Genomic DNA, 26,202 nt, shown 5'->3' on the forward strand with positions numbered 1-26,202 from the left:
AGAGTCCCATGTGGCAGCCACCTCAGAGCCTTTAGCTGTTTGTGTATCATGACTCAAAGATGTGGTCCATAACCAACCAGGGCGCACTGAACATTCTCAGATGGGCGCAGTCTCCTGGATGACACCGGTCCAAGGATCTGAGTAGGCAAAATGGGAAGAGAGGCAGTGACTCAGGACCGGGGGACACTGCTTGCAAGCCTGGGCTTGGCCCTGCCTCTTCCTGCTTTCCTCAAAATCCCTAGCATCCACAGCCCAATTGTCGACACAATGTGGACAACCTGGGTGGCTCTTTGGACTTGTTTTGTTTCAGAACAACATGCCTGTAAGCTCTGCTGTCTGCTCTCATCACCATGGCAACACAGCCATCGATTTTCTCTTGGTCACCCCCTGGCCGCATTCCACTCTGGCCTTTCCATAAGTGGGAGAAGAGCTGTACTTCTGAGGAGCTGGTGTCTGGAGAGTAGCTGAGGGAAGGCAGGATTGGTAACTGTCCAAGGGGGGCCCGGACTGTCTCACCTTCTGTCCGCCCCTCTTCCCTCCCAGTGGTTTTCACAGCACGGGGCCCTGGCAGCCCCCTCAGCTGTCTGTCTTCACCTAATGAGAGCTCTATATTCGGGCCTTGCTCAGGCGTATGTTAATTAGCTCTCAGAGGTGCCTTTCCGCTCTAGAAGCCACCAGAATAATTGAGCATTATGGATGTTTGCTTTAGAAGGCTCTGGAAGGTGATGTGTGCTTACAGCCACGTTTGAGCAGCTGACCCCTTGGTATAGAGCCCCTCTGCCACTGCAGAGAGGATGACAGGTCTGGATCCTCCCAGAATGACAGGGGTGCCCAGCAGTCGAGCACTGTTGTGCCTTAGTACCCATTGATGACACTCCATAGCCACAAGGGTCCTGCTGTCAGGCTCTCTACCATGTTCTGGGGACTGGAGCTAACCTCCAGGAGGGCTATGGCAGCTCGCGTCACCTGAAGGATACAAATGCCCCCTCTCTAGGCCCTGCAAAGCTCCACCTGGGCTGCTGGCTACAAGGAGCTAGTCTCCTGTCTGCCATCCTTTAAGACTTTGCTGTGGGAGTCTGCTGGAGTCCAGCTCTGACCTGTCGATGGGTTCTTGTGGGGAGGAGAGAGGAATGAGGAAATGATAGAAAGAAAAGGTGGTAAGAAAGACAGAGACACAGGATAGCTTCAGGAGAGCCCTGGGTCAATACCCAGTTACCTCAAGGTTTAGTCCAAAGGGCTTTTTATACAGTGCCAAGGGGCGAGACAAAAGACCTCCCCCTTTCAAGATCAAAGCACATCGTACAGCCAAGTGTAGACCCTTCCAAACACCTGGTAACCACGCCTGTGCCAAATCTTCCCATTATGCAGCTCTGCTGGGTAAAGCAAGTTCAGAGTCTCTGACCTTGAGTAAGGTCTTACTAGGAAGCCTCTGTGAGCCTCCACACATTGCTAAGGATATATGGAGCATTTTAGGTACTTCCATGCCAAGGAGGGTCTGAGACCTGTCCCTCTTCCAGCATGAGGCACACTTGCCAGTGTTAGTTTCCAAGTCAAACGGTGCTTGTCATGTCTCTCCTTCTGGGGTGGTCTTCATGTGCTGGTAAGGTTGGGTTCACGTGGGCTCTTGTGCTGGGCCCAGTTTCCTGAACCGGAAGGGTTTAACTGATTCCGGAAGGGTTTAACTGATTCCTCATGTTCTACTAGACTGCATTGGCACTCCATTCTGCCATGCTTTGCATTTGAGAGGGTCCAGGGGCAGAGTCCCTGCGGTATGAAGAAGACTTAGCTCTCCTTGATCTTGATGCCTTCCATCTATTGAGGCTCTTCCATGAGGTGTAGGGTGCCTGGCCCAGTGGTCCCATTGAGAGCCAGGACACGGGAGCAGTTCCCCCCAGACTCTGCACTCATCTTTGACTGCATGAGCGTGTGTCTTGGGGTGGGTCTAGCTGGAATCCCTGTAAGTTTGCCACCACACTCATCCTGGCACCTGGTGGAAGCATGACAGACAGGGCAGGGCACAACCTTGTCTCTAGGCGAGGGGCACCAAGGGACATGCTATTTAGAGACCCTGGGGGCTCTTTTTTCTACTGTTTTCTCATGCTTCACCTACTCCGGCTGCTCTGAAGAGGGGGCTGTCCGAGGCCCAGCCCTCAGCAGGGGTCCTGTACCTATGGTAATGGAGGCAAGTATCTTCCAGCCCTTGTTCAGCAGGCTGAGCAATTGCCTCACCAGCCCTATCCCAGAATCAGGAGACCTAGTCCTAGTGACTCTGGCAACCAGGTGTGCTTGCCATCCATTGCTTGGACACCTGCTGTCTGTTGGTCTGCAGCCCTTCCCTGTAGGCCCTGTAGTAATTGAGGTCTGTTACTCAAATCATCCTTTTCTTCGTGGGGACGCTTTAGCCAGCAGGTGGGCAGTGGACCAAAGACCTTGCTGCTGGCGAAGGTAGTCTGCTTGGGAGAGAGTGGCCTCAGAAGGACCCTTGGTGGACCACCCTTTGTGTGTGATGTTACGTGTCTCCTCACATCTGTCTTGTTCATCCTTTCACACTGCCTGTAAGCCTGGGGTGGGAACTGACTCCCCGTGTCTCCTGATGCTGATGTCTCTCCTTCTTCCAGTTTCTTCTTTCTTGAACAGGGCATGTTTGAAACTTTGATAACCTGAGTGGCCTTCTAGATGCAGGCATCTGGCAGACCTGCCTGGCTGTTGGCCCAGGCCCAGGGTACAAGTGGGTCCCGGACTTTCCTACTGCACACAGAGAGGGATGCATCTCTGGCCTGAGTCTTCCACAAAGTGTGCTCAGCCCTGCAGCCACGTGCACCCTTCACACTGCACCCCAGTCATTGCTTCACTGTGGATTTGCTTTTACCCACAGAGTCGTCTCACTGACCAGGTGTTTCCTTCTAAGCTCAGGTCTTTTGGAAAGTGTCACTCTCTCTCCATGTAGGATCAGGGGCCTTCATGGGGCCTGGAGGGGCCTTGCGTGGAGTCTGGTCTTCCCTTGCAGACTCTACACATCTGCAAGTAGCTACTGACAGTGTCCTGAGCCCAGGCTCGTGTCGATGCGCCAATCCCTGCCTCCTTCACGGTCTCTCAGGCTCCCATCCCCGCAGCGGCCTGTCATCCGCACACTAAGAATACTGTAGTTCTGAGAGAAAAGAGGAAGACTCAGTGTTTTACATGTTGATTGCATTTTTGTGTGCACATGAGCGTACGTCGTGGTGGTGGTGGTGGTGGTGGTGGTGGTGGTGGTGGTGGTGGGGCGCTGTCAGAGGACAAACTGCCAGGGTGTATCTCCTTGTTCCATATGGCCCCCAGCATCAAACTCAGAGTGTCAGGCTCCATGGCAGCACCTTTACCTGCCGAGCTGTTTAACTGGCCCAGGACGGGTATTTTTAAGGCACAGTTGTTAGGAAAAGCACAGTGTAGGGACACGCCACGATGATGAGAGGTCGGGGCCTGGTGTGCTGCTCCTCACAGCTCCACAGGCTCGTTCAGCACGGATGCAGGTGAATGGAGCCTCGGTGAGGCACTGGGCGAGGAGACTGCTATCTGTGCTCTGTGGATTTAAAGGGGACCGGTGCCAACCTTATTCTCAGGGTAGAGGTGTCCCAATGTGGCAAGAAGTCCTTGCTCCTAGGACACAGACTGAAATGATGAGCTAGAAGCAGAGTCACAGTGTCAGCAACGGCGGGAAAAAGATGTGCACGTGCAGAACCTGTCTGAAGAGGAGAGCTGAATAAATGGCAGCACTAGCCCTCGGAACTGTGGGAAACCAGCGGCATCCACTCTACCGTCCTTGCAGCTTTCCCAGGACTCCAGAGGGTGGGGCGGGAAGACTGTGTTGTGTGCCTGTCTTCCTCTCAGCCACAGAGAAGAAACAACAAAGCCGTGGCAGCCCCCTTTTGATCTCCAGGCCACTTCCCACCGTGTTGACCCAGCTCTGTTTCTGGGAGCTCCTGGGAGTGCCTGTAGAACCAGCCTGCCCAGGACACACCCACAGCTGTAGCCAGTGGTGCGGTTGAGTCCCCACTGCCAGCACTCAGTGTCCCAGGAGTCTTCCTGGTGCTTGCCAAGTTCAAATGGAAGGCGAGGTCTGTACCTGGCCTGGTTTAGAACTGGGAGGAGCAGGAAGGCAGGTCCCTGCTGCTGCCTGAGGCCTCAGCCACTGTCAGTCACAGGTCCCCAGAACCCACGCCCACCCCATCTGTACTGCACTTCTCTCCCATCCCTTGTGTTCTGTTCCAAGTCTCTATGGCCTTCCCAGGATTCTCTGGGCCTCTCACATGTCATTAGGATGGTGGTAAGCACCTGAATTTCTTTCTTTTTTGTTTGTTTTGTTTTTTGTTTTTCGAGACAGGGTTTCTCTGTAGCTTTGGAGCCTGTCCTGGAACTCACTTTGTAGACCAGGCTGGCCTTGAACTCACAGAGATCCACCTGCTTCTTCCTCCTGAGTGCTGGGATTAAAGGACTGTACCACCACCACCTGAATTTGGTTGGAGATGCCTGAGATCTGCCTCTGCATGAGCTACTCCCTCAATTTGAATCTTTCCAGAGGTTCTGAAAACAGTAACTCTGTCATCTTGTTCATGTACATTTGCCACTACCGGGCACTTGCCACATGGGAGTATCTGTCTTCTGTGTCCAATGCCCTTCCTCTGACTGAGGGCTTGTTCATGACCCTGTGTCCTGCATTGGCTTGGCAGGCTGCCCCCTAACTTCACCTTAAGCCTTACTTGAGGTATGAGGGCTCCTGTAGAGCCCATGTGCCCTTAACCCTTTCCCTGCCTCCTCTGGACTCACCGGGCACCCAGTGGTGCCTACGCTGCTTCTTGAGTCCCACCATGTCCTTCAGTTTCCCAGCTACCAGTCAGCTTCAGACTCCATGTGTAGCTCTCAAAGCATTGCTCCCTCTTCTATGGGGTCTTGTTATACTGTCCATGTTGGTCTTGAACTCCTGGTCTCAAATGCTCCTCCTTCCTCAGCTCCCCAAGTACCAAGCAGTATGACACATCACACTGGGTTTGTATAACTTTGAGATCAGCCTGATTCCTTTTCAGCAGCAGTGGAATTGGTTAGGAATAGAAGCAGACAGGACTGTGTTCTAAATCTCAGAATCTGAACACTTGGCCATCCCAGTTCAACCTCTGGGAGGTTGAACCTCTAGGGAGAACTGTGTTCTTGTTTTATCTTCAAGATAGTCTGGGACTAACCAGGACAGGGGCAAGGACAGGGTTCTTAGGGAGAATCCAGGCCAATTCAAACCCCTTACCCATCTAGAAGAGTTCCATCTCTGTGTGGGGAAACCCTGAGTCTTCTAAGCTTTCTCCAGTCTTCCAGATGGCCCTCGTACTGGCAGAGATGTCATACTGTCTACCCATACACTAAGTTCTGGCTGCCAGTAACCTGTCTGGCTGTATAGCTAAGAGGGCCTCAAAAATGTACATCATGCCTGGCATGGTGGCACACACCTTCAATCCTAACAGTCAGGAGGCAGAGGCATGTAGAACTCTGTGAGTTCAAGGCCAGCCTGGTCTACATAGCAAGTTCCAGGACAGCCAGATCTACAGAGTGAGACCATGTCTCAAAACAAGAACAAAAGAATATATATCACAGGCATTGGAGAGATAACGAAGAGGTTGAAGAACACTGGCTGGTTCCTAGCACCCACATGGCCACTCACAACCATCTGTAACTCCATTCAGTAGAGTCACCAGCCAGTCTGGCCTCCATGGCACCAGGCACACATGCGGTGCCTAGACATCTATGTATCTATGTACACATTGAGACAACACACACAATGTTAAGTGTTCAGCAGGGAACTGAGCGTGTGACTAACACTTAGGGCTGTCATGAACCTGCAGACCTACTGTCACAGCTGCACTGTTTACAGACAGTTGTGCTGGGTAGTTTTCTGTTGATTTAACACAAGCTATAGTCATCTGAGAGGACAGAACGTCGATTGAGAACATATCTCTATAAGATTATGCTGTAGGCAAACCTGTGGAGCGTTTTCTTAGTGATTGATGAGGGAGGGCCTAGCCCATTGTTGGTAGGGCCATCCCTGGCCTGGTGGTCCTGGGTTCTATAAGAAAGCAGGCTGAGCAAGCCAGGAAGAGCAAGTCAGTAAGCAGCACCTCTCCATGGCCTGTGCATCAGCTCCTGCTCCCAGGTTCCTATCCTTTTGAGTTCCTGTCCTGGATTCCTTTAATGATGAACTCAGGGTTAGACGTGTAAACCAAATAAACCCACAGCTGCTTTTGGTTGTGATGTTTCATCACATCAGTAATAACCCTAAATAAGATAGAAACTGGTACCAGGAGTAGAGTTTAAGAACAGATCTTATAGAATGAATCTATATATATAGAGAGATGATGTAAAGAGAGAGAAGGGAGATTTATTAGAATGGCTTACAGGCTATGGTCCAGTTAGTCAAACAATGGCTGTGTACCAGTGAAGGCCCAAGAATCCAAGCTATCCACGAAGCTGGATATCTCAGCTCGTCTTCAGTATACTCCAGAATCCCAAAGAAGTAGATTCTAATGTCAGTGAAAGGGTGGACTTGCCAGTGAGAGCAAGCAGGCCAGCAGCCTAGATACGTGTTCTTTCCACCCACGGAGTATTAACTGGCCACAGAAAAGGAGTGGTGTGGTGGTGCACACCTGTGATCCCATTATTCAGGAGGCAGAGGCAGGAGGATCGGGAGTTCAAGGCTCTCTAAAGCTATGTAGTGAGTTTGCGCCTGACACCAGTATCTCAGAGAAACAAAAGGAGAGGGAAAGGAGGGGTTTTCTGGCCTCTGCTGCAGCACAGGTGGGCATTGGAGATGTACCCCAGTCCCTGTGTTGTCCCCTAAGAAGGGGACATTTCCATGTGGACCAGATTGCACACTAACCCTCCAAATGTGAAGCCAGGTTACTAAAAGTACCAGAACTCTTTAAAACTGAGACATTGGGGTGACATGCAGGGTGACTCATTGGTGGCTGACCTTTCAGCTACTTGACTCACACTGTGCAGTGGTAGAAGCTGAGGAGGGTGTGGTCTCCTGCTATGGCTGTCTGTGTTTTTCAACTTTTATCCCAAACGAAATGGGTTGTCTCTGGCACCCACCATGTGCTTTTGGGGGTCTACCTCTTAAGTTCCCAAATATTTGGGGTTCTGGAACCCTCCTGCCTCCAGCTGTCCCTAGCCCCATCTCACCCTCCTAAGTCACTGCTTCCCTACTTTGATGTGCTAAGGCTGACTCAGTGCCCTGGTGTGCCAGGGGCTCCCATCCCTCTGTGCCAGAGCCCTGGGACAAGCTATCTGGGTGCTGCCAGTCACCCCGTTGATACTCCACTCCCTGGAGAGGCTCATCAGGTGGCAACTCTCTGCAAAGATTTGCCCTCCCTCATTTGCTGTTTGCTCTGGCACATTGGGCCTCCTTTCCCAATCTGATCCGGTTTTTCAAGTTTAGGGCCCACCTGTGTTGTGTCCCCAGAGCTCTAGGTCCCCAGGGCTTGGGTGGATTCTGCCCTGACTGAGGCTGGATAGAAAGCCTCTTCCTGTGGCTGGAGAGATTGCTCAGTGGTCAAGAGTCCATACTGCTGTTACAGAGGACTTAAGCTTGGCCCTGAGCACCATATCAGTAGCTCACAGCTGCCTGTAACTCCAGCCTCAGAGGATTTGATGACCTCTTCTGGCCTCCAAGAACACCTGCACTCATGTGCACATACCCCCCATCATAATTAAAAATAATAAAAATCCTTTTTAAAAAGAAAGAAGGCCTCCTCCTCACAGCACAGCACACCTGAGAGGATCTTTCTAGAAAGGGAGAGGATGGGGGGAGATCATAGAAGCCACAATGAGGGCTCAGCCCCTGATTCTCTGTCCCTGCTGGCCTGCAGCCCTTCAGATACAAGAAGTATGTAAGGGCCAACACACAAAACTTCTAGTAGCTTCTGGCAGAAATCAATACCCCTGGCCAGGGACTCCACCTCCGCAGTGGGTGCTCAGGGGTGGCTAGGTGCGCTGCTTCTCCTGCATGCTGTGCTCATGGTACTGCAGGGGTTAAGTGCTGGCGGCTGTGCACACTCAAGCTCCACTGCACGTGCTTCCTGCAGCTGCTTGTAAAATGGAGTTTAAAAATTCACCATGTGGGCTGGTTTTGCACAGCACCAGCTTGCAGCTAGAACACACACACACATGCACACACACGTGTACCCTCTTCTGTGCCTCTGCCTAGGTGGGCCCCTGCATACATACCCATTATATGTGGGGCTTGGGACAGGCTACCCAGCTGGGGCTCTGAGCTGGGGGTTCTAGTGGAACAGGGCACTCTGCTCTGTGTCTGAATGTTGACACATCTCAGATGGAGTATAACTGCTGCCCTGTTGGATCTGACACCATCACCAGAACAAAATCCTGTGAGAAACTTTACACACCCTTGGGCATCACTAGTTCCCCTTTAAGGATCTGCTATTTGATTACACTGCTTTCCAAGGTTCTTGAATTGGCATGTGCTGCTTTTGTGGGTAGGGGAAAGTTTTCTGTTTGGTCTCGACATTAACTTGTAATTTTGGGTCTAAAGCATGTAGCCAGAGAAAAAAGCACAACCTAAAGGGAGATTTCTGGCTAAGTGCATAGTTTGGTTGCTACTGCCCCATTCCTCCTCTGCCCCTTGAGGAGTTGGTCGCATAGGCATTGTCCTCGGGAAGGGTGTGTGTAATCCAAAGCTGAGAGAGTAGGGCCAGTGCTGCCAAGAACTCGGGGTGGGTTCCCTGCCAAGCCAGACTCCATGCCCATTGTGGTCGCCTGCTTTCCACTTGGGTATAATTATAGCCCATTCCCAGGTGTCTGCAACCTTGAGAGCCAGGAGATAGACCCAAGACCCTCTGAGTCATGGGAACGTGATCAAGCAAAGCCCAGAGTGCTTCCCTGGGTGCTTCCTTGTCCCAAGGCCAATGGGTTTCCATCCTACAGAACTTACAGATGCAGAAAAGCACAGAGGACCCTGGGACTTGCCACTTGTGTACTTATATTTCTTGTTTGCACACTGGTGGCTTTGGGTTTCCTGTGAGCCCTGTTCTGAGCATGTGGGACACTGCCCTGATGACTCGCTGAGTAGTTAACATGCCTGTGCGTGTGTGCTGGTGGCAAAGCCTCTTCTCATGGGGACTGGGCCTGTGGCCTTGCACCTCTCTCCCCTGGCTTCACCATTTATCTCAGTGCTTCTCCTCAAACAGGGATAAGGGACCAGGCTCCTTCACATTGAATTCTGTCCCCATGTGGTCCCTAGTCCCCTCGGGCATATCGGAGTCCAGGTCCAGAGTGGGCTACAAGTAGGACTTCCATCCTCTTTAGAGGGGTCTGGAAAACCTGAGGCTGCTTGCTCGGTCCCTCTGTGTGTAGGTTACCACTGACCTTGTGACCACAGCTTCCTCTTGGCCATACACAGTTATTGCAGCCCTGTCATCTCTAGGGATACAGTTTCTGGGGTGGCCATCGTACCGTTGCCATGTAGGCTCTATCCAGGCCTGTGGTCATAGACACTTAGGGCGTGGCGGTGGGCAGATGCTGGTGCTGAAGTTTCTACCAGGTGACTCAGGTGGTTTGTACAAAGCTCTAGGCAACTGTTGGCTTTGTCCTTTGACCACAAGGATGACCTGCAGGGAGGTGGTAAGCAAGTAGGGTGGAGCTGGTGTGGTAAGTCATGGATCTGGCTGCTGACCACCCTGCTGACATGAAGAGTCCTTTTCTACTGACTGGGGCCAGTTGGCTAGTGTGGCCTTGCAAACTATGCTAACTGGTGTAGGAAATCTGTCCAATGCCCGATCTTCAGTGTTCAGTGTCCCTATGGTCATTGGAATTAAAACAACAGCTCGTGGGATTAAGAGGGTTCCCAAGAATCTGACCTCCTTGGGTCCCAGATGAACTCCCAGGGGAAAGCTGATGTGCTAGAGGAAGATACCCTCCAGCTATGGCCTCTGTTGTCAGAGGATTTCTTCTGGTTTCCAGCTGGTGATAGTGGGTACCAGAAGAGGGACTCCTGGAGAGAAAAGTCCTGCCTCTGGAAGGACTCAGGGGCGCAGCTTAGTAGTACATACTCTAGCCTCCAGGCAAAGGCATAGCCTCTCCTTCTCTGTTTATGTCTATAGTACCTAGCCAGTGTCCCAGACTCCCCCAAAAGGACTTAGCAGATAGTTGTCAATCAGGCAAGTGGAGCCAGACTGCTGAGTTTCTCTACACGTGAGGAAACGGGAGAGTTTGCTCACCGTACAGGTGAGATGGGGCTGTGGCAGAGAGGGCAGGCAGCCTTGTTGGTCTTGGTTAGGGGCATTGTGTACCTGACCCCATTACATGTCCCCTGTGGCCGCTGAGCATGAGACTCTGAGCATGACCTGGGGTCTCAGGACCCTGAAAAAAGAACAGGAGCTGGGAGCTCATGCTCAGTTGACAACAGGAGGTATGTGATGGTCAAGCATACAGGGCACCTAGCCAAGACCCTTGGGGCTGCCTGTCTGGCCGGGAGCCCTCATTGTAGGTGTGGAGTGGGAGATAGGTGCTGGGACTCAACTTGATCATTGCTGGGCTTAAAAGAAAGTGTGCCTGGCCCTTGGTCTCCAAGGCTCCTCCTTTCTACTTCCTTTCTGCTGTATCCTTGTCAAAAGCAGGAGGTGGGTATATGGCAGCTCAGTGATGACCCTGCAGACTGTTGGGGCTCAGCTGAGCCCAACATTGAGCAAACCCAGACATTAGTCCAGCCTGGAATGTGTGCCACAGGCAAGTGGGTATGAGCTAGGACGTCCAAGCTGGAAAAGTCCTGGATGGTGTTGACCGCTGAGCTGACAACCTCTGTTGTCTCGGTCTACCCTTCACAGGTAGGCCAAGGCACATCAGTGTCCCTGGAGTGTTGATGTCCTGAGGAAATACTTATGGAGTCATGGCTATGCCCAGTGCTCTGTGGCATGTGAACCTAGGCCTCCTGCTAAGCTGGTCCACAGCAGCAGTCCACCTTCCTGTTCTGGGCCCACCAGCTCTGCTGACTCCAGAGCCACCGGCATGGCACTGGTCAAAAGGGCACACTCTGCCAGGGCAAGTGGTTCTGAGACCACTTTGTCCTCCCAGGGCTAGCGCCAGGTGAGGACCCAGGGCCCAGAATGACCTTCAGCCTCTTCCTTATTTTCCCATGGGAACTGGCAATGAGACCTTGGGTCAGAGAGGGTGGTTCCTGTGCCTTGCACAGGGAGGTGTGTCTGCCCTCGTGTAGGGCTCAGTCCATCATTGGCTGATCGGTGTGTAAATGAGTGTGAGGTCTGTGTAGGTGCCTATTTGTGCTGTACCCAGGTAAAAGCCTGTCTACACAGGTTCTTCTGTCCCATGTCTCTATCCTAACACATGCTTCAGGGTGGACATTTGAGCTCCCCACAAGGATGCCAGGCACTCTAAATCAGATTCTAACCCTTGTCACTTTAGACTCTTCTGTTTCTTCTCCTTCCACCTTGCTTTGTTTCCCAGAAGCTCCTCTGTCTAGAGTCACAGAACTTCTGTGGTATCCAGTGTTTAGTCCTGGTGTAGGCTCAGTCATTGGAAATATCTAACCCACTTTCTTTTCTCCAGGGGATGTCCTCTTCCAGATGGCTGAAGTCCACCGGCAGATCCAGAACCAGCTGGAGGAGATGGTGAGTGTGGCCTCTGGGACCTCCTCCTTGGGTTCAAGGAACATACATGTGTGAGCAGGGAAATCAGGTGTCAGAGGACTGGCTATGTGCTTTATCCGTGTGTCCATTGGGACTTCCATAACCATGTAGTCCGGGACAGGGACACAGGTCACACGGGTTACAGGGTCTCAGGCTCCTGGGAAAAGAAAGGAAACCAGGGTCTCATGCTCAGTTGGCCACAGGGACCTGTAATGGGTCAGTAGAGTTGGCTCCGTGGAAGAGTCACCTGTGCCTTGATGATAGCCCCAGTCAGGTCCCAGTTCTTGCTGCTGATGAGTGGCAAAGTCAAATTTTTCTCTAGACTCAGGTCCAGTTCCTTCAACCCTTGCTTGAATGATGCAGCAGAGGGAGGCTGGTGGAAATGGGATGTCAAGGCTTTGAAAAGCTTCTGTCTAGTCCTCACCTTTAGGAGCCTCCTAGCTCCATGGGGCCTGTATGGCCCTGGAGGGTTCTCCTTCCATGGTACCTCGTCCAGGCTGGCTCTGCTCCCATCTCCTGCACCATGCCTCACAACTGCCTAATGGTCTATTTTCTCCCTGCGTCCAGCTGAAGTCTTTTCACAATGAGCTGCTCACACAGCTGGAACAGAAGGTCGAGCTGGACTCCAGGTATCTGAGTGTAAGTATACCCTGTGCCATCCCTGCTGGGCCACCAGTGCCAGGCTCTGCCTGCACATCTGTCCCCTGGGCCTGAGTTTATTTTCCCTCTGGACTCCCACCCTAGTGGCCTAGAGAAGAGCCCATTGCATGTGGTGTTCATGTGCAGCGTCCCTGCCTCTCAGCCCCTTGTCATGCAGCTGTTGACTTGGCTGTACGGTAGAACCCACACGAGGGCCTTGTCCATGCCTCACTGTCCTTGCCTGTTAGCCAAGGCGACTGTAGTATTCACCACATGAGTTATGGCTTTGCACCTGCTGTCAGAGCAGGGAAGGAGGACAGGCTGCCTCTCAGGTCTAATTTTGGTCTTGGAGACTGGGGATCTGCCAGAGGAAGACAAGGAGGAGGTCTGCAGCTGTGACCCCCTGCCTCACTCTGGCCAGCTGCAATCTGCTGTGGCTAGGGAGCACCAAGCTGCCTGTGAGGCTCACGGGCCTCCATGGTTGTATCATGGCTCTCCAGGCTGCACTGAAGAAATACCAAACAGAACAGAGGAGCAAAGGTGACGCCCTGGACAAGTGTCAGGCTGAACTGAAGAAGCTACGCAAGAAGAGCCAAGGGAGCAAGAACCCTCAGAAGTACTCGGACAAGGAGCTGCAGGTAGGGCCGCGGCTGCCTGCACAGGAGCCGTTGTGACTTCTGCCCCTTTCTTAGCAAGGAAAAGCCTCCCCATCTGCCCATGACTTTACTACGTGTCTGTCAAGGGAGGAGGAGGCTTGTGGCAGGGCAGAGCTGGGTTTCTGGAGCGACTTCCCAAGTCCTCGAGCTGGAGGGATGGTTCACTTAGCCAAGATGCCAGGAAGGTTCTCAGCTGCCAAACAGAGGCTCCGGCTGAGCCCTCCCCTTATCCCTCTGGATTCTTGCCCAGGAGTCAGACCCCAGACTGCTATTGTAATCAATCTGCGATCACCCATCCAGGCTGACCAGTCAAGGTCATCTGTGGCAGATGGCCCTGGAGGCTTCCAAGGGCCGGCTTCATTGCCATTTTCCCTACTGTTCCTCCAGCACTGCGGGTGCTGTGAGCTGATCAGGTTTGGGATATTGTAGTCAGACTGGCACTTGCATCAGAACCACAGGCCGTGTCCTGACACTGAGCAGTCAAGAGACCCTCACCTGCTCTTACAGCCCTAGTTGCACAGATAAAAAGGTGTAAACGGGACACCCGGTGTTTGTAGAGGAGGCACCGGGAAATACGGTCACGGGGCCTGCAGAGGACAAGACGTGGCTCCAAGGCCTGGGGTCTGGTTTCTTTTTCAAGACAGGGTTTCTCTGTGTAGTTTTGGTGCCTGTCCTGGATCTCGCTCTGTAGACCAGGCTGGCCTCGAACTCACAGAAATCTGCCTGGCTCTGCCTCCCGAGTGCTGAGATTAAAGGCGTGCGCCACCACTGCCCAGCCAGGGTCCCCACTTTTTAGCATGAGACAGCACCCATCACCTGAGGCATGTGATGTTCCTGTTGTGTCCATGGTGCCTCTGACTTCCCTCCTGGGCCCAGGAGAGTGGGGAGAACGCCAAGCTGTACTTCTTCCTTCATCGATCACGGTGTCAGAGCAAGTCAGCAGCTCCAAGGCGGCCTAGGAGAGTTGTCTCTAAGCACATGCGCCTGAAGGGGGATTTCACAGGCCAGTGGGGATCCTGCCATGAGTCCATCTGCCCCAAACGAGAGCACAGGCCCGACAGCACTCTTGGTGTGCAGAGGTTGCAATAGCAGGAAGCTTAAGGTCCCTGCACCCTGCCCTGCTACCCCATGTGCAGCTCTTGCAGTGGCGTGCCTTCCCCACTTAGGTGCATTTTTCTGAGTCCAGGGTCTTTGTTTTGATGACCTACATGCATGTTTGTGTGTGTGAAGGTGCATGTGTGTGCAGACACATACATGTTGTGCATGTGTATGTAGAGGTCAGAGGACACTTAGGTCATTCTTTCTTAGGTTCTTTCTACCTTCTTTCTGAGAGTCTGGCTGACTTGGAACTTGCCGAGTAGGTTAGGCTGACTGGCCGGCGAGCCCCAGGATCCCTGTCTCTGCTTCCCCAGGGCTGGAATTATAAATGCAGACCGCCACACCTAGATTTGTGTGTGGTTTTATTTTGTTTTATGTGGATTCTGGGGTCCATACTCAGGTGTTCATACTTGCAAGGCAAACACTTTAACAACTAGTATGGCTCCCAACCTACTTTAGTATTTTTTGTTTGTTTGTTTTTCAAGACATGGTTTCTCTGTGTAGCCCTGGCTGTTGTGGAACTCTTTTGTAGCCCAGGCTGGCCTTGAATTCAGAAATCTGCCTGTCTCTGCCTCCTGAGTGCTGGGATTAAATGCGTGCGCCACCACTGCCTGCCTTATTAAAATACTTTAGTATTTTTAATGACCATCTGTGACCCAGGGCTGCTTCCAAGGACATGTACAGGCTGAGGCTGTTACCCAGGGGAGGCTGTGAGTCATCTGGAGTTGTTCTTGGACAGATTTCTCAGGTGAGCTGCAGGATTGAGGAACAAATACACACCACAGGGTCCACTGCTGTGCCTTCTGTCGTTTTCTCTCAGAAGAGATGGCCAGCAGACGTCAGCCTGCTGCCTGGGAGGAGAGGGCTCTCAGAGCAGGGGTGGGCTACGCTGGAGGGATTTCCATGTGTGAGTACACAACCTGGAGGGACCTCCGGGCACTGGCTCAGCAGCCCGGTGATGGGGTCTGGCTCACCTTGTTTTCCCCCGTGACAGTCTTATTTAGACATTGCACACTATGGAATACACTTAGATCCCACAATACAGTGGGTTTGGGTATATCTGTAGAACCACACAACCATTGCACTCGTCGGCAGCAGTTTACCAACCTAAAGAGAACCCATATCCAGCAGCCTTCACCCCCATCTGCCCCCACCCCCCACCCCCATTATCTACCTACTCTCCCCACTCAGGAACACCTACCTGCTTTCTGTCTCTGTAGATCTCCATGTTCTAGACATCAGCTGTGACTGAGTCACACCGTGTGACTTTGAGTCTGGCTTCTTGCACAGAGCATGTTTTCAAGGTCTGTCCACGTTGAGCATGAATGTGTCATTCTCACTGTCGAATCAGTCTCTTCCTACCCACCGTTGAATGGCTTGCCTTGGCAAGGGTGGCCAATCTCTTTCTCCTCACTCCCAGGCCTCTCCTTTATTAGCTGGCCCTGCGCTGTGGCAAGATCACTGAGAGATACCCCGTGAGTCTCCATCTAAGACTGTGATATGACTAGGACCTAGCTGAGGGCATCCTAGGGCTCAGGGAAGGGCAGAGCCAGGGGTGAAGGCCAAGGCCGCAGGCTCATCTCCCCCTTTTCACTTTGCCTTCCTTCTCTTTCTCTCAGGCCTACCCCTTCCCCACCCCCCTAATGTCAACCGTCTTGAGAAAAGCCCTGACCCCCTCACTCCAGTCTCTGCTGCTGGCCCGAGAACCAAGGGTAGAACTTGCTCCCCTTAGCTGCCTGTGGCTATAACTCCAGTCTTCTGTATGGCGCTGGGAAGGCCTTTTCTCACAGACTGCTGCCCTTTGTATACTCCGGCCCTTCAGAAGGGCTGCCCAGAGCTTTCTGGGTTCCTGCTTCCCGTGAGGCTGTAGTGGCCTCCTCCTCAGTGGGTCCTGGTTTGACCTGCCAGGCTGTGTGGAAGAGGCTTGGATATCTTGCCCTGCTTCAGCACGTGTGGGCTTCATGGTTTGGAGCAAGGTGAGGCTTTTCACCTCCTAACCCGAGTCACACCGTGTGTCTTTGTGTCTGACTTTCTGCACTGAGCATGCTTTCGGGTCTTCCGTGGTTTTCCATTTTGTTGATCGTGAGTTCATCACTCCTTTTGACACATGAAGCGTGGCTCCTGCTGCCTGTGAGGATGCTGTAGGTACGGGGTGTTTGTCAGTAGAACTGCAGCTGCTGGGGGAGGTCATCCTGATCGTATGAAGGCATCTCAATAAAACACGAGTAACCCCAGTTCAGCCGCCGACCGCCCAGGCTCCCAGGATTGAGCGTGACAAGTCAGCTCCAACAGGATGAGGGTGTCTGTGCCCCTCCAGTAGGTGTCCTTGTAGGTCAGAGCAGATGCTGGTGCACTGGGAAGGGACAGTGACGTTGTGGCCAGTGGTGCTTGCTCGACCTGAGTTGACTGAGACTGTGAGAGAGCATGGCACTGGGCTCCAGGTGATCAGAAGGTGGCCTCCGGCTGAGTGCTGCCCGGGGAGTCCTGTGCAAGCAGATGGAGGTGGCACAAGCAAGTGCCGTGATGGCACCCCAGGCTTGGGGATGTCTCATGCCAACCTAGTTCTGGTTTTGATGGTCAGCCTTATCCAGGGCTCCCTTTGGCCTGTCCCAGAGCATGAGTGCGTAGTTCTGACAGGTCCTTCTCTGCCCAAGCCCAGGGCTCTTACTCAGCTGCCTCTTTGCTCAAGAATTAGCTCTTTGCCTTCCTTAAGGCCACAGGCGGCACTGAGATGGCCTGTCCTCTCCTGGGCACGGCCTCCAGGTCCTCTCGGAAGCTCCCTATTGGTGAGGTAGAGCCGTCTGCCCTGGCTTTTCCCTCTGAACATGGACAAGAAGGACCCTGCTCCACTACCCCCCCCAACATGGACAAGAAGGGCCTGCTCCACTACCCCCCCCAACATGGACAAGAAGGACCCTGCTCCACTACCCCCCCCAACATGGACAAGAAGGACCCTGCTCCACTACCCCCCCCAACATGGACAAGAAGGGCCTGCTCCACTACCCCCCCCAACATGGACAAGAAGGGCCTGCTCCACTACCCCCCCCCCCAACATGGACAAGAAGGGCCTGCTCCACTCCCCCCCCCCAACATGGACAAGAAGGACCCTGCTCCACTACCCCCCCCAACATGGACAAGAAGGACCCTGCTCCACTACCCCCCCCCCAGTGTAAATGAGCTGCTCTCTTCCTGGACCCTTCTCCTTCCCGCCTCTCCGAACCTCCTCTTCCTTGCCTCCGGGGCAAATAGCACTTTGACCCTTAACAAGCAAAATGTTTCTTATCTGCATGTTCCTCTAGGGAAGATCCACGTCCTGTGTCTCTTTGGTCCCTCAGTGGATAGCCTATTCTTACCCAGTTGTGTCGGGTTGGATCTACACGAGTTGTTGCTGTTGTTGGCAGGCTGTGTGTTGGGGGTAGGGAATTAGAGAGCGAACCTAGGGCCTTATGTATGTTAGGAAAAGCGCTCTACCTCTAAGCTATGTCTGTCCATCTGTACTTATATCTATAGACAGTTCTTTTGGGGGGCTTGCCTAAGTTGTCCAGGCTAACCTTAAACTCACTCTGCAACTCAGACAGGTCTTGAGCTTGGATTCTTCTGCTTCATCCAGCTGTGTGCAGGCCTGTGATACCACCATCCCTGACTGTTTCCTGAGGTTAGCAAGGGAGCACCAGAGACAGTAGTTCTGATGCCCAAGCAGACAGGCCAGGGGTGTTCTTGGAGTCTCTCACCTGACACTTTTGAGGGTAGAGAGTATTGGTTCCTCTGAGCTGGGTGAAGGCACACTGGCTACCATGTTAGAGTAGCTTGTCAGCCTTGCTGTAACCAATCAGGCTACTCGAGAACCCTTATTCCTGGTACAGGTCCTACAGGCTCCCAGAGCCTTTGCAAACTTGGCCAGGGATCCCATCTAACCTATGCATCGGGTGTGGCTGCCGGAGCTAAGCAGGGCCCTGGGGCCCTTCAGAATGGCAGCATCTTTCCCTTCAAGGAAAGGAAATGCTTGAGCATGTGAGCTGAGCTGAAGCCCTCTCCTCTGCAAGGTCTAGACCCTCCACAGTGACCCCATCCCTGCTCAGGCCCCATCACTCCAGGTTGGCCTCACAGGGGGTGTTGTGGATCTAAAGACTTTGGTAAGGTGTTGGTTACTAGAGAAAGATCCTTTGCTTCCCATAGTTTCCTATTTTTTAACTCCTTCCAAGCTGGCCTGCAGGTGGGTCTAGTAGCTGAGTCCATAACCCCTAGTCAGCTAGGGACTCAGAGGTCTTCACTGGCTCTTGTAATGTTATGTCCACTAGCAACATTAGCAGAGGTGCCCACAGTCTGTTACTTGGGTGAGGACAGGATTATAGTCTTTTAGGGCTCCTAGAACTGCTACTTAAGTTAACCAGGAAGGTGGGGGCTTGACTGTCGATAGTGGGAATTGACCCCATGCCCTAGGATGGCCAGAGTGTGTCTTAAGGGCATAAGTGTCATAAGAACTGAGGCCTTGACTCAGTGCCTCAGTTCACCTGGTTGCTGCAGCCTAGAGAGGGCTTCCCTGCTCCCTTGAGATGCCCTTTTGTATATCTGAGGTTTCTTCAGTCTGCATGCCTCTCTGGCCAGAGCCAAGCTGGGTCAGACTATGGTAAGCCTAGGGTTCAGAAAGTCAAATGTAGGCCACTGTGGACATCTCCTATGAGGAGGACATCCTGGGACAGGCACCGAGGCCCAGCTTGGGATCCATGAGCCTCACCAAAGCCTGGGACCTAACAACAGCCACTGTTGGAGAAGGAGGTGCGTGTATTTGGCTGTCATAGTCCCCGCAGCCCTGGTCTTGTCAAGTCTGTACATTGTTGGCCTTAGCGTGCTTGTTGAGTGTGGTCCCCTTCCCTGCCCCCGAAAAGTGAACAGTATACCTCAAGACCTGGTTCCACTGATCTACCAGCAGGGTCCCTGGTGTGGTTGGTGAACAGTAGAACACTCCTCAGCCTCATGTGCAGAGGTTCTTAGAGTTCTTGGGAATAGGAACTCCCTGAGCGAGCCTGAGGCTACCGAACATCAGGAAGCTGAGCCTCTGGAGCTCATGGTGACAGGCCCCAGCCTTCAGGAGTGCTGACCTGGCATACAGCCCCACCATGTGCTGACCTCTCTTATAGCCTCTGTCTTCTGGGCTCTGGCCAGGCTGGACCACGTAGGACCAAGGACAGGCTGTGTACCAGAGGGTGGTCACTGAATGCAGATGTTGTAGGAGACAGAACTGCCCGGGGCCAGGGAGATGTGAGGTTGCCAGACTGGGGAAGCGGGGACCCCAACAGCAGTGTCCAGGTTTGCAGGTGAGAGCTGCCTGGTTAAGAACTGCTCAGAACTGAGCCTGCGTGTTGAGAGTGCCAGAGGAAACTAATTTTAATTATAGGTCAGATAATGGGAGCTTAGAAGCATTTGGGGCACTAACTGGGACGGGTAGTTTTACAAGAGAGAGCCATCTCTCATGGCCAAAGGGTATTGCCCTGATGTGGCCCTTCCCTGCAACACAGTCTGGCACCACAGGGTTGCCACCAGGCATCGAGAATCACCTGCACACGTGAGGTAGGAAAAGGTGTCCTGTCCCCCCCACCCCAGAACAGTGGACATGCCATGTATCCTGGGGTGTGGCCTCTGCCCCAGCTCAGAAACTGAGGGATGTGGCCATCTCTTTGGGATTCTTGCCTTCCTCTCAAGGCAAGGGAGGGGGACCTGTGACTCAGCCCCCCCCAGGTGAGGGGGGGAGCAGCTCCAGAATATGAGAGGTACCTGGCTCCCTTTTATCCAGCCTGTGTCCTCCCTCCCCTGCTCCAGGGATGAGGTGGATGTGAGTGGTCATGCTGGCCCAATAGCCTCAAAGCCCCTGGTAGTTCTAATAGTCGCACTACCAGCTGGTATCCCAGGGACTCCCAAGCAAAGAGACTGAGTGGATATGGTGGTGTCTCCCTTTCCACCATGTCACTCATGGGCAGCCCTTACCCCGCACCCTGGGCGGAGCTGGGTTTTTGTTTGGGCCTGGATTCCTTCTGGTTTTGTCCCATTTGACTCCTCCCCCAACCTAGCTCTTGTCAGTCAAGACAGGCACAAATGGCAGCCTCTGAGAACGTGGTGCTGCCTTTGCTCTTCCTGCTCTGTGACTTGCCATCCCCTGCTTAACCGGCCCTCAGCCCCCGGGAGAGTGTGGGGAAGGCTGAGGAGCCTGTGGGGCAGAGGGCCTGCCAGTGTGGTGCCCTTGGGTGTGTGCTAGGCTTGAGGGAGCAGTTTGTCTTTGCTCACGCTTGTGCTCACTCTGAGGGCAAGGCAGCTGGGATACAGCTTTGTGCTGAAGCCCCAAAGACCATGTAAGAGCCCAGAGAAGCAGCTGGAAGTGGGTGGGCAGACCCAGACCACTCAAGATCACCCTGCGACGGCTCTGACCCGCTGTCGGCACAGGGTTCGACTGCTGGTCGAGAGCGCCCAGGTCCCCTGCTCAGGCCAGCTGTCCTTGGCCCTCTCTGAGAGACATACGGAGGTGAGCAGGTGCAGACTGGCTGTATAGAAAGAAGGGACCGGTCAGTGTCCTGGGCGGGTGCCTGCCTCAGAGGGTGGGGAGGGAGTGTCCACAGCACCCTCCCAGGGATCCCTGGGTCTGGGTGACTGGGTGTCTGTTCACCGTGACACGGGCCTTGGCACCTCTGCGGTTTTCCCTTGTGTCCCTTTGTGGGGTTTGTCTGTTCTGGGGGCCTGAGAGAAGGGAACAGCTCGTTCTGTTTAAAGGGCTGTGTAATCAACAAGGCAAAGATCAAATAACCATAGCTAAGATCTTCATAATAGCAGAGGCTGGCCCGCCCGCGGTGTGACAGGGTCCAGGCGATGTGCCCGCACTCCATCAGACCACACCGAAGTTCTGTTCAGCTCTGGCTCCCGGAGACAACCAAGTGCAGGCCTGGCACCCAGCGGGGCCTCACACTTACATCACACGGTCAGACGAGGAAGACTGTCCCGTCCTGTCCTTATAAGGCTGTCCTGGGGACCGCACCATAACCACGCCATCTCTCGGGGCCTCCCGGGGTCAGCCTTGGCTGGCCTGTCCCACTTGGCTCCATTGGCAGACAGTTTGAAAGTTGAGTTTCTAACACATTAATTTTGCCATGGACTAAAATGTCCCCAGAGGTAATGTGCTAGAAACCATTAGAATAGCTAGTCCTGCCATCTGCCAGTTGTGGGCAAGATAGCCCCAACCCTGACTACCCATGGTCAGCATCTGCTGGCTCCATGCACTGCCCTGGGTGCCAGGCCCTTCATACTGGGGAGGCTTTTCCTTGGCTTCTGGTCTCGTGACTTCAGACAACATGGAGTGTCAGGTGCTTGCTGTTCCCCCCTACCCAGCACAGCCCAGGGATTCTGAGTTGTCTCCTTGGGAGTCATGGCCCCCAGTGGTAACAGTGGGACCAGGCCTCATGAGCTCATTCATGAGCTGTAGGGGACCTTGGGCAGTCCAGCGGTTTGACAGTTGTGGGGAGCCTCGGTGGTCATTGGGTAGGGTGAACCACAGCAGCTTCAGATTTTTCGAGAACATCCTTCCCCCCTCTGAGTCACCGGCTGGCTCTGGAGCAGAGGAGACACACTTTCCAGTCACTTCTGTCTTCTCAGATTGCAGGGCTGTTCCGCTGGGGTGACTAAGTGGGAGCGTTTCTCTGTGGGTCTTCAGTGCTTCAGCTGGGCGTTTCTATAGTGCCGTCTCCATAGCACCCAGCTAAGCGAGGAGCTGTGAGGCAACGTGGGGCGGGTGGGGACAGCGGGAACCTGGCCGCCGTGGGGACAGACTTAATGCCATTTTAAATGGCCCAGTGCCAAGCCGTTGGTAGTGCAGGCTCGGGTTGTGTTCTGGGCTCTGGGCTCTCCAGAAAGTGTGGGTGCTCCACCACTCCCGCGTGCCCTGTCCACTCGACTGATGGAGGGGCTTGGGGACCTGAAGGCCAGCCGCCACCTGTCCCTGTCCTCTGCCGTCTTCCTTGCAAGGGGACACTTCACTTGGCCCAGATTTCCAGGATCTTCCTGGCAAAATTGTGGTCTGTCTGTGAGGAGTCAGTGGCCTGGAAAAGGAGGTCAGGGAAGTCGGTGGTTATTCCTAGACAGAAGTGGCAGCCACGTGTCACTGGCAGGCTTCACTGTGCTGCTGCCCGATGCCTTCACCCAGGGCTGACTGGAGCTGATGATGTCAGCCCAGATGGGCGTGTGGTCCAGGGCTCTTCCCTGCCTCCCAGCTGGGAATTCTCAACGGTCCCTGAAGTGTACTGCTCTGAGGCCATTTCTCCTTTCCTTGAACCGCCCCTAGGTGCCCAGGCATGACCTGTGAGGTTGCTTTTATTCCTAGGGGTACATAAGTAAGTGGAAATCTTAAAAATAAAACGCCATGCCCTCCTAACTCACCGGCTGCCAGGCCTGCTAATGAGGCCGGGCCCCATACCGGTACCCTGCTCTCCGGGGAGCTGAAAGCAGGAGTGAAGGTAGTGCGCAGCCTACAAACCCAGAAACCGCCAGTGGAGGGCTGGCTTCAGGCCTCAGTTCGGAAGGTGCTGTTCTCGGGGCAAGGAGACCCAGAGGGCCCTGTGGCCTGGTTTATACTGCTGTCCTAGGTGACAGTTCCAAGTGGAGCCTCTTTTCTGAAGTCCCCTGGATAATGAGACAATGCAGATTATCACTGGCACTCTGCTGCTGAGCCCTTCTGGCTACCGTTGTCCTTGAGAAGTCTCTGGAAGAGAACAGTGGCCCCAGGTTCCACCCAGCCTCAAGAATCTTGGACATTCCTGAGCTGGCCACCAAGCCGAGGTCCGTGTCCGTGTCCTGTGTGTGTGTGTGTGTGTGTGTGTGTGTGTGTGTGTCCGTGCGTGTGTGCGTGTCCATATCCCTGTGCCCAAGGTCTTAGAAATCAGGTCTTAGAAACTACTTAGAGCCTAGTTGTGCCCTGAAGGCCAGAGTGCCCTAGTCCCAGACAGTTGCTGGCCTGGGACGGAATGAGCGAGACCCAGGAGGCCCACACTGGTGTTGCCCTGTGTGATGACTGGCAGGTGTGCTCCTCCCTGACCCCCGAGTATGCCTGGTCTCATCTCACCAGCCTTTCCTAAAGCTCAGGAAGGAGCTCACACCCTGGCTGAGCCTCCTCCAAAGCTCCCTGGAGTCCTCCCAGCACAGCTCCCCTGGGGGCAACAAGGCTGCATGCCCCACCCCCTACTTCCCAGAGGACCCTGGAGTGCATGGGAGGTTCAGGGAGCAGGAAGCCCTGGTAGGCGCACGTTGCATAACCAGAGGAAAAGTACTTGGCGCTGTGGAGGAGAGAGAGGAGGATCAGAGAGAATTGGCCTCGCCATCACGACAGCGGAGCCCAGTCAGGCTGGAAAGTCTCTCTCCTGGTATTCTGACTTCTCTCTTTACAAGAGAGTCCCAGCTGGCAGACCTGTGGCTGGGCCCTGCTGCCCCTTGAGAGGACCACTCACGCTGGTCCTGCCCAGGAGAGGGCTGGAGTTTAATGTGGGGCTGCAGGGGCAGGAGCCTCAAGATGTTAGGTTTAGTGACAAGGGTATGGCAGGCCTTGACCTTGGAGAGGGATACGTGCTGGCTGTTGGCAGAGTTGTGCCTGCTCCGGTAGCCACAGTGAGGACCAGCCCCCACCCAGCTGGGCTTCCCCCTCTTCTGTCCCTCCAGCTGAGCCCTGTGTGGGGAGATGCTAAGGGAACAGCCTGCTCCAACCCCCTCTGTCGCCCACGGCTCAGCCGCCCACCCACGCTGAGTCAGAGCTCGGAGGTGCCTGTGAGTCAGCTGTGAGCACCCTGGCAGCTCAGGCCTGCCCCCTGCTGGAAGATGGCCACACTCGGAAGCACTTAAACAGCTGCTCCTGGGCCCCAAGGCTGGCTGAGCACTCTGCTCCAGGCTGTGCCCCGATTCAGCCTTAGTGGGGTGGGTGCAGGATGTGCACTGGAGAGGTGTCTCCGATGTTTCGTAACAGAAAATTCCAGCCTGCACCTGTATGTGAATAGGCCTTTCCTGACACTCAGACGGTTTGATTATCACAGCAGGGTTTAGCTATAGAACCAAGTTCCACACACTGCTACCAGGCCTTGGGTGCATACCATTGCAGCCAGGTGTCACAGAGGGACCAGCAGAGAAGTTAGAGGCGTGGGCATACTCCTCCCAGAGACAAAGCCATGGGGTGACCTGTAACCATTGTGCCTTCTCCATCTCAGGAAGAGCTCAAGGAAAGCTGGGCGTGGTGGTGTGTGCTTTAGCCCACATGTGCCCCTGACCTGGGGTGCTGACACTGGCCATTACAGTCCTTCTCTTAAACTGTCGCTTTCCTGATTTTCTGCCTATGGCTGACTTTCTTCAGTGTGGCCCGTTGTCCAGTAGTTCCTTTTGGTGTGGATGGCTTCTATCTCTTTTGAGGCTTTCTTTCAAATTGTGAACTACACATAACTGATACAAGTCACCGTTTTAACCATTAGGTGAACAGCTCAGCCGCAGGAGCATTTTCTTTGGCTGGTTGGCTGAAGAATGATAAGGTCTCGGTACCCTAGGTTAACCTTGGACTCCCTGTACAGCTCGGAAGACCTTCAGGAGCGTTGGGAACACTGGATGCGGCCGCACTGCACCTTCACACTGCGCAGGGTGCAGCCCAGGCTTGTGCTGCAAGACAAGCACTCTGCCAGCTGAACTCCACCCCCTTTTGTTTATTTTTGTGGTGCTGCAGGGGGGGTGGAGCCCAGGGCATCTCTTGTGCTATGCAAGTGCCTACCACTGAGCTACACTTTCAGTCCAGAGCACCCGTCTTCATGGCATGTGTCAGCACGTCCATCCATCTTTACAGTGTGAGACTGTCCCCGCTGGATGTCAACTGCTACACTTCACCTGATGCCATCTTCTCCCTTCTTGTCTCCATAAAATTGACTTCCCTGAGCTCTAGATTCCCCAGTCCTCTGTCTTGGCACACTTAGAATGGGCAGTTTGGTCTGGAGGTTTACACAGGTCTTGGGGGATTTTTGGCAAGAACCTTCCTGGGTAGCTTATGTGTCCCCAGAACGCTCAAGCGAGGTTGGGAAGAGACAGCTACTGGTGGCCAGAGACAGCCCTGTGACCTCAGGAGTCTCTAGATGGGGACGGGGGTGGGCAGTGCTCTCCGAGTTCTGTGCAATCACAGTGACCACATATCTCTCTTGAGCCCAGAGTATCTGTGAGGGTCTTACAAAGCCACCCAGATTGGACACCCAGGTGAAACCCAGGTAACCCAGGTGAAAAGGCAAGAGCTTAGGTCATTTTTCACTTCCTGCTCTATGAGGGCCCTCACCCAGGCACACCCTGTTCCAGTGACGGTGACCTGTATGTTTCTGATGAGGGGCCTCACAGCCCCAAAGAGGTCTCTCCTCACCTAGGTATGGTATTCATGGAATAATCTAGGATGTGCTCCCCTGCCCCTTCCCACCTCCTCATTCCTGGGTGCCCATGGTCTCTCTCTAGCCACAGGCTTATCTGAGTCTCCTCTGTCAGTGTCTCCATTCTGTATCTTCTGCTCAAGCCGAGACTCGGAGGCAAGAGAGACTCTAGGTGACATGAGACTAAGAACTGCCCTGGGCTGTGTGGAGCCAGGACACGAGGGGGCATTGCAGAAGCCCCTCCACTCTGACGTGCCTGGGCTGTGTGGAGCTGAAGCCTGGGTGGAGCTGACCTGCCACTGCTACCTTACTTTCGCCTTCTCAGGAAAAGCCCAAGGAAGGCTGGGATTGGTTGTAATCCCAGCAATAAGAGGCGAGATAGAAGGATTACTCAAATTCAAGGCATGCTTGAGTTTTATAGTTCAAAACTAGCCTGGCTACATGAAGATCCTGTCTCAAAAATACATTTGTAGCTGGGCAGTGGTGGCGCACGCCTTTAATCCTAGCACTCAGGAGGCAGAGGCAGGCGGATCTCTGTGAGTTCGAGGCCAGCCTTGTCTACAGAATGAGATCCAGGACAGGCTCCAGAGCTACACAGAGAAACCCTGTCTCAAAAAAACAAACAAAAAACAATTATATGGGGGCTGGGGAGTTTGTGTTGGGCTCAGTAGATAAAGCACTCGCCACAAAAGTGTAAGGGCCATGGTTCTGATCCCTAGCACC

The 26,202-nt window shown here is 53.8% G+C and overlaps 1 protein-coding gene across 5 annotated transcripts in view; it reads left to right on the forward strand.

Annotated features, from left to right (window-relative positions):
• Positions 1–26,202, forward strand: part of Baiap2 (BAR/IMD domain containing adaptor protein 2) — a 70,572-nt gene that overhangs the window by 30,120 nt on the left and 14,250 nt on the right. For all 5 annotated transcript variants that reach the window (XM_028853618.1, XM_028853617.2, XM_028853615.1 and 2 more), the window contains exons 4-6: positions 11,599–11,660; positions 12,246–12,317; positions 12,818–12,955. In XM_028853618.1, coding sequence (XP_028709451.1) covers positions 11,599–11,660; positions 12,246–12,317; positions 12,818–12,955 — 272 coding nt within the window. The remainder of the gene's footprint in view (positions 1–11,598; positions 11,661–12,245; positions 12,318–12,817; positions 12,956–26,202) is intronic.

The sequence above is a fragment of the Peromyscus leucopus genome, chromosome 8b, assembly GCF_004664715.2.
Source record: "Peromyscus leucopus breed LL Stock chromosome 8b, UCI_PerLeu_2.1, whole genome shotgun sequence".
NCBI lineage: Eukaryota > Metazoa > Chordata > Mammalia > Rodentia > Cricetidae > Peromyscus > Peromyscus leucopus.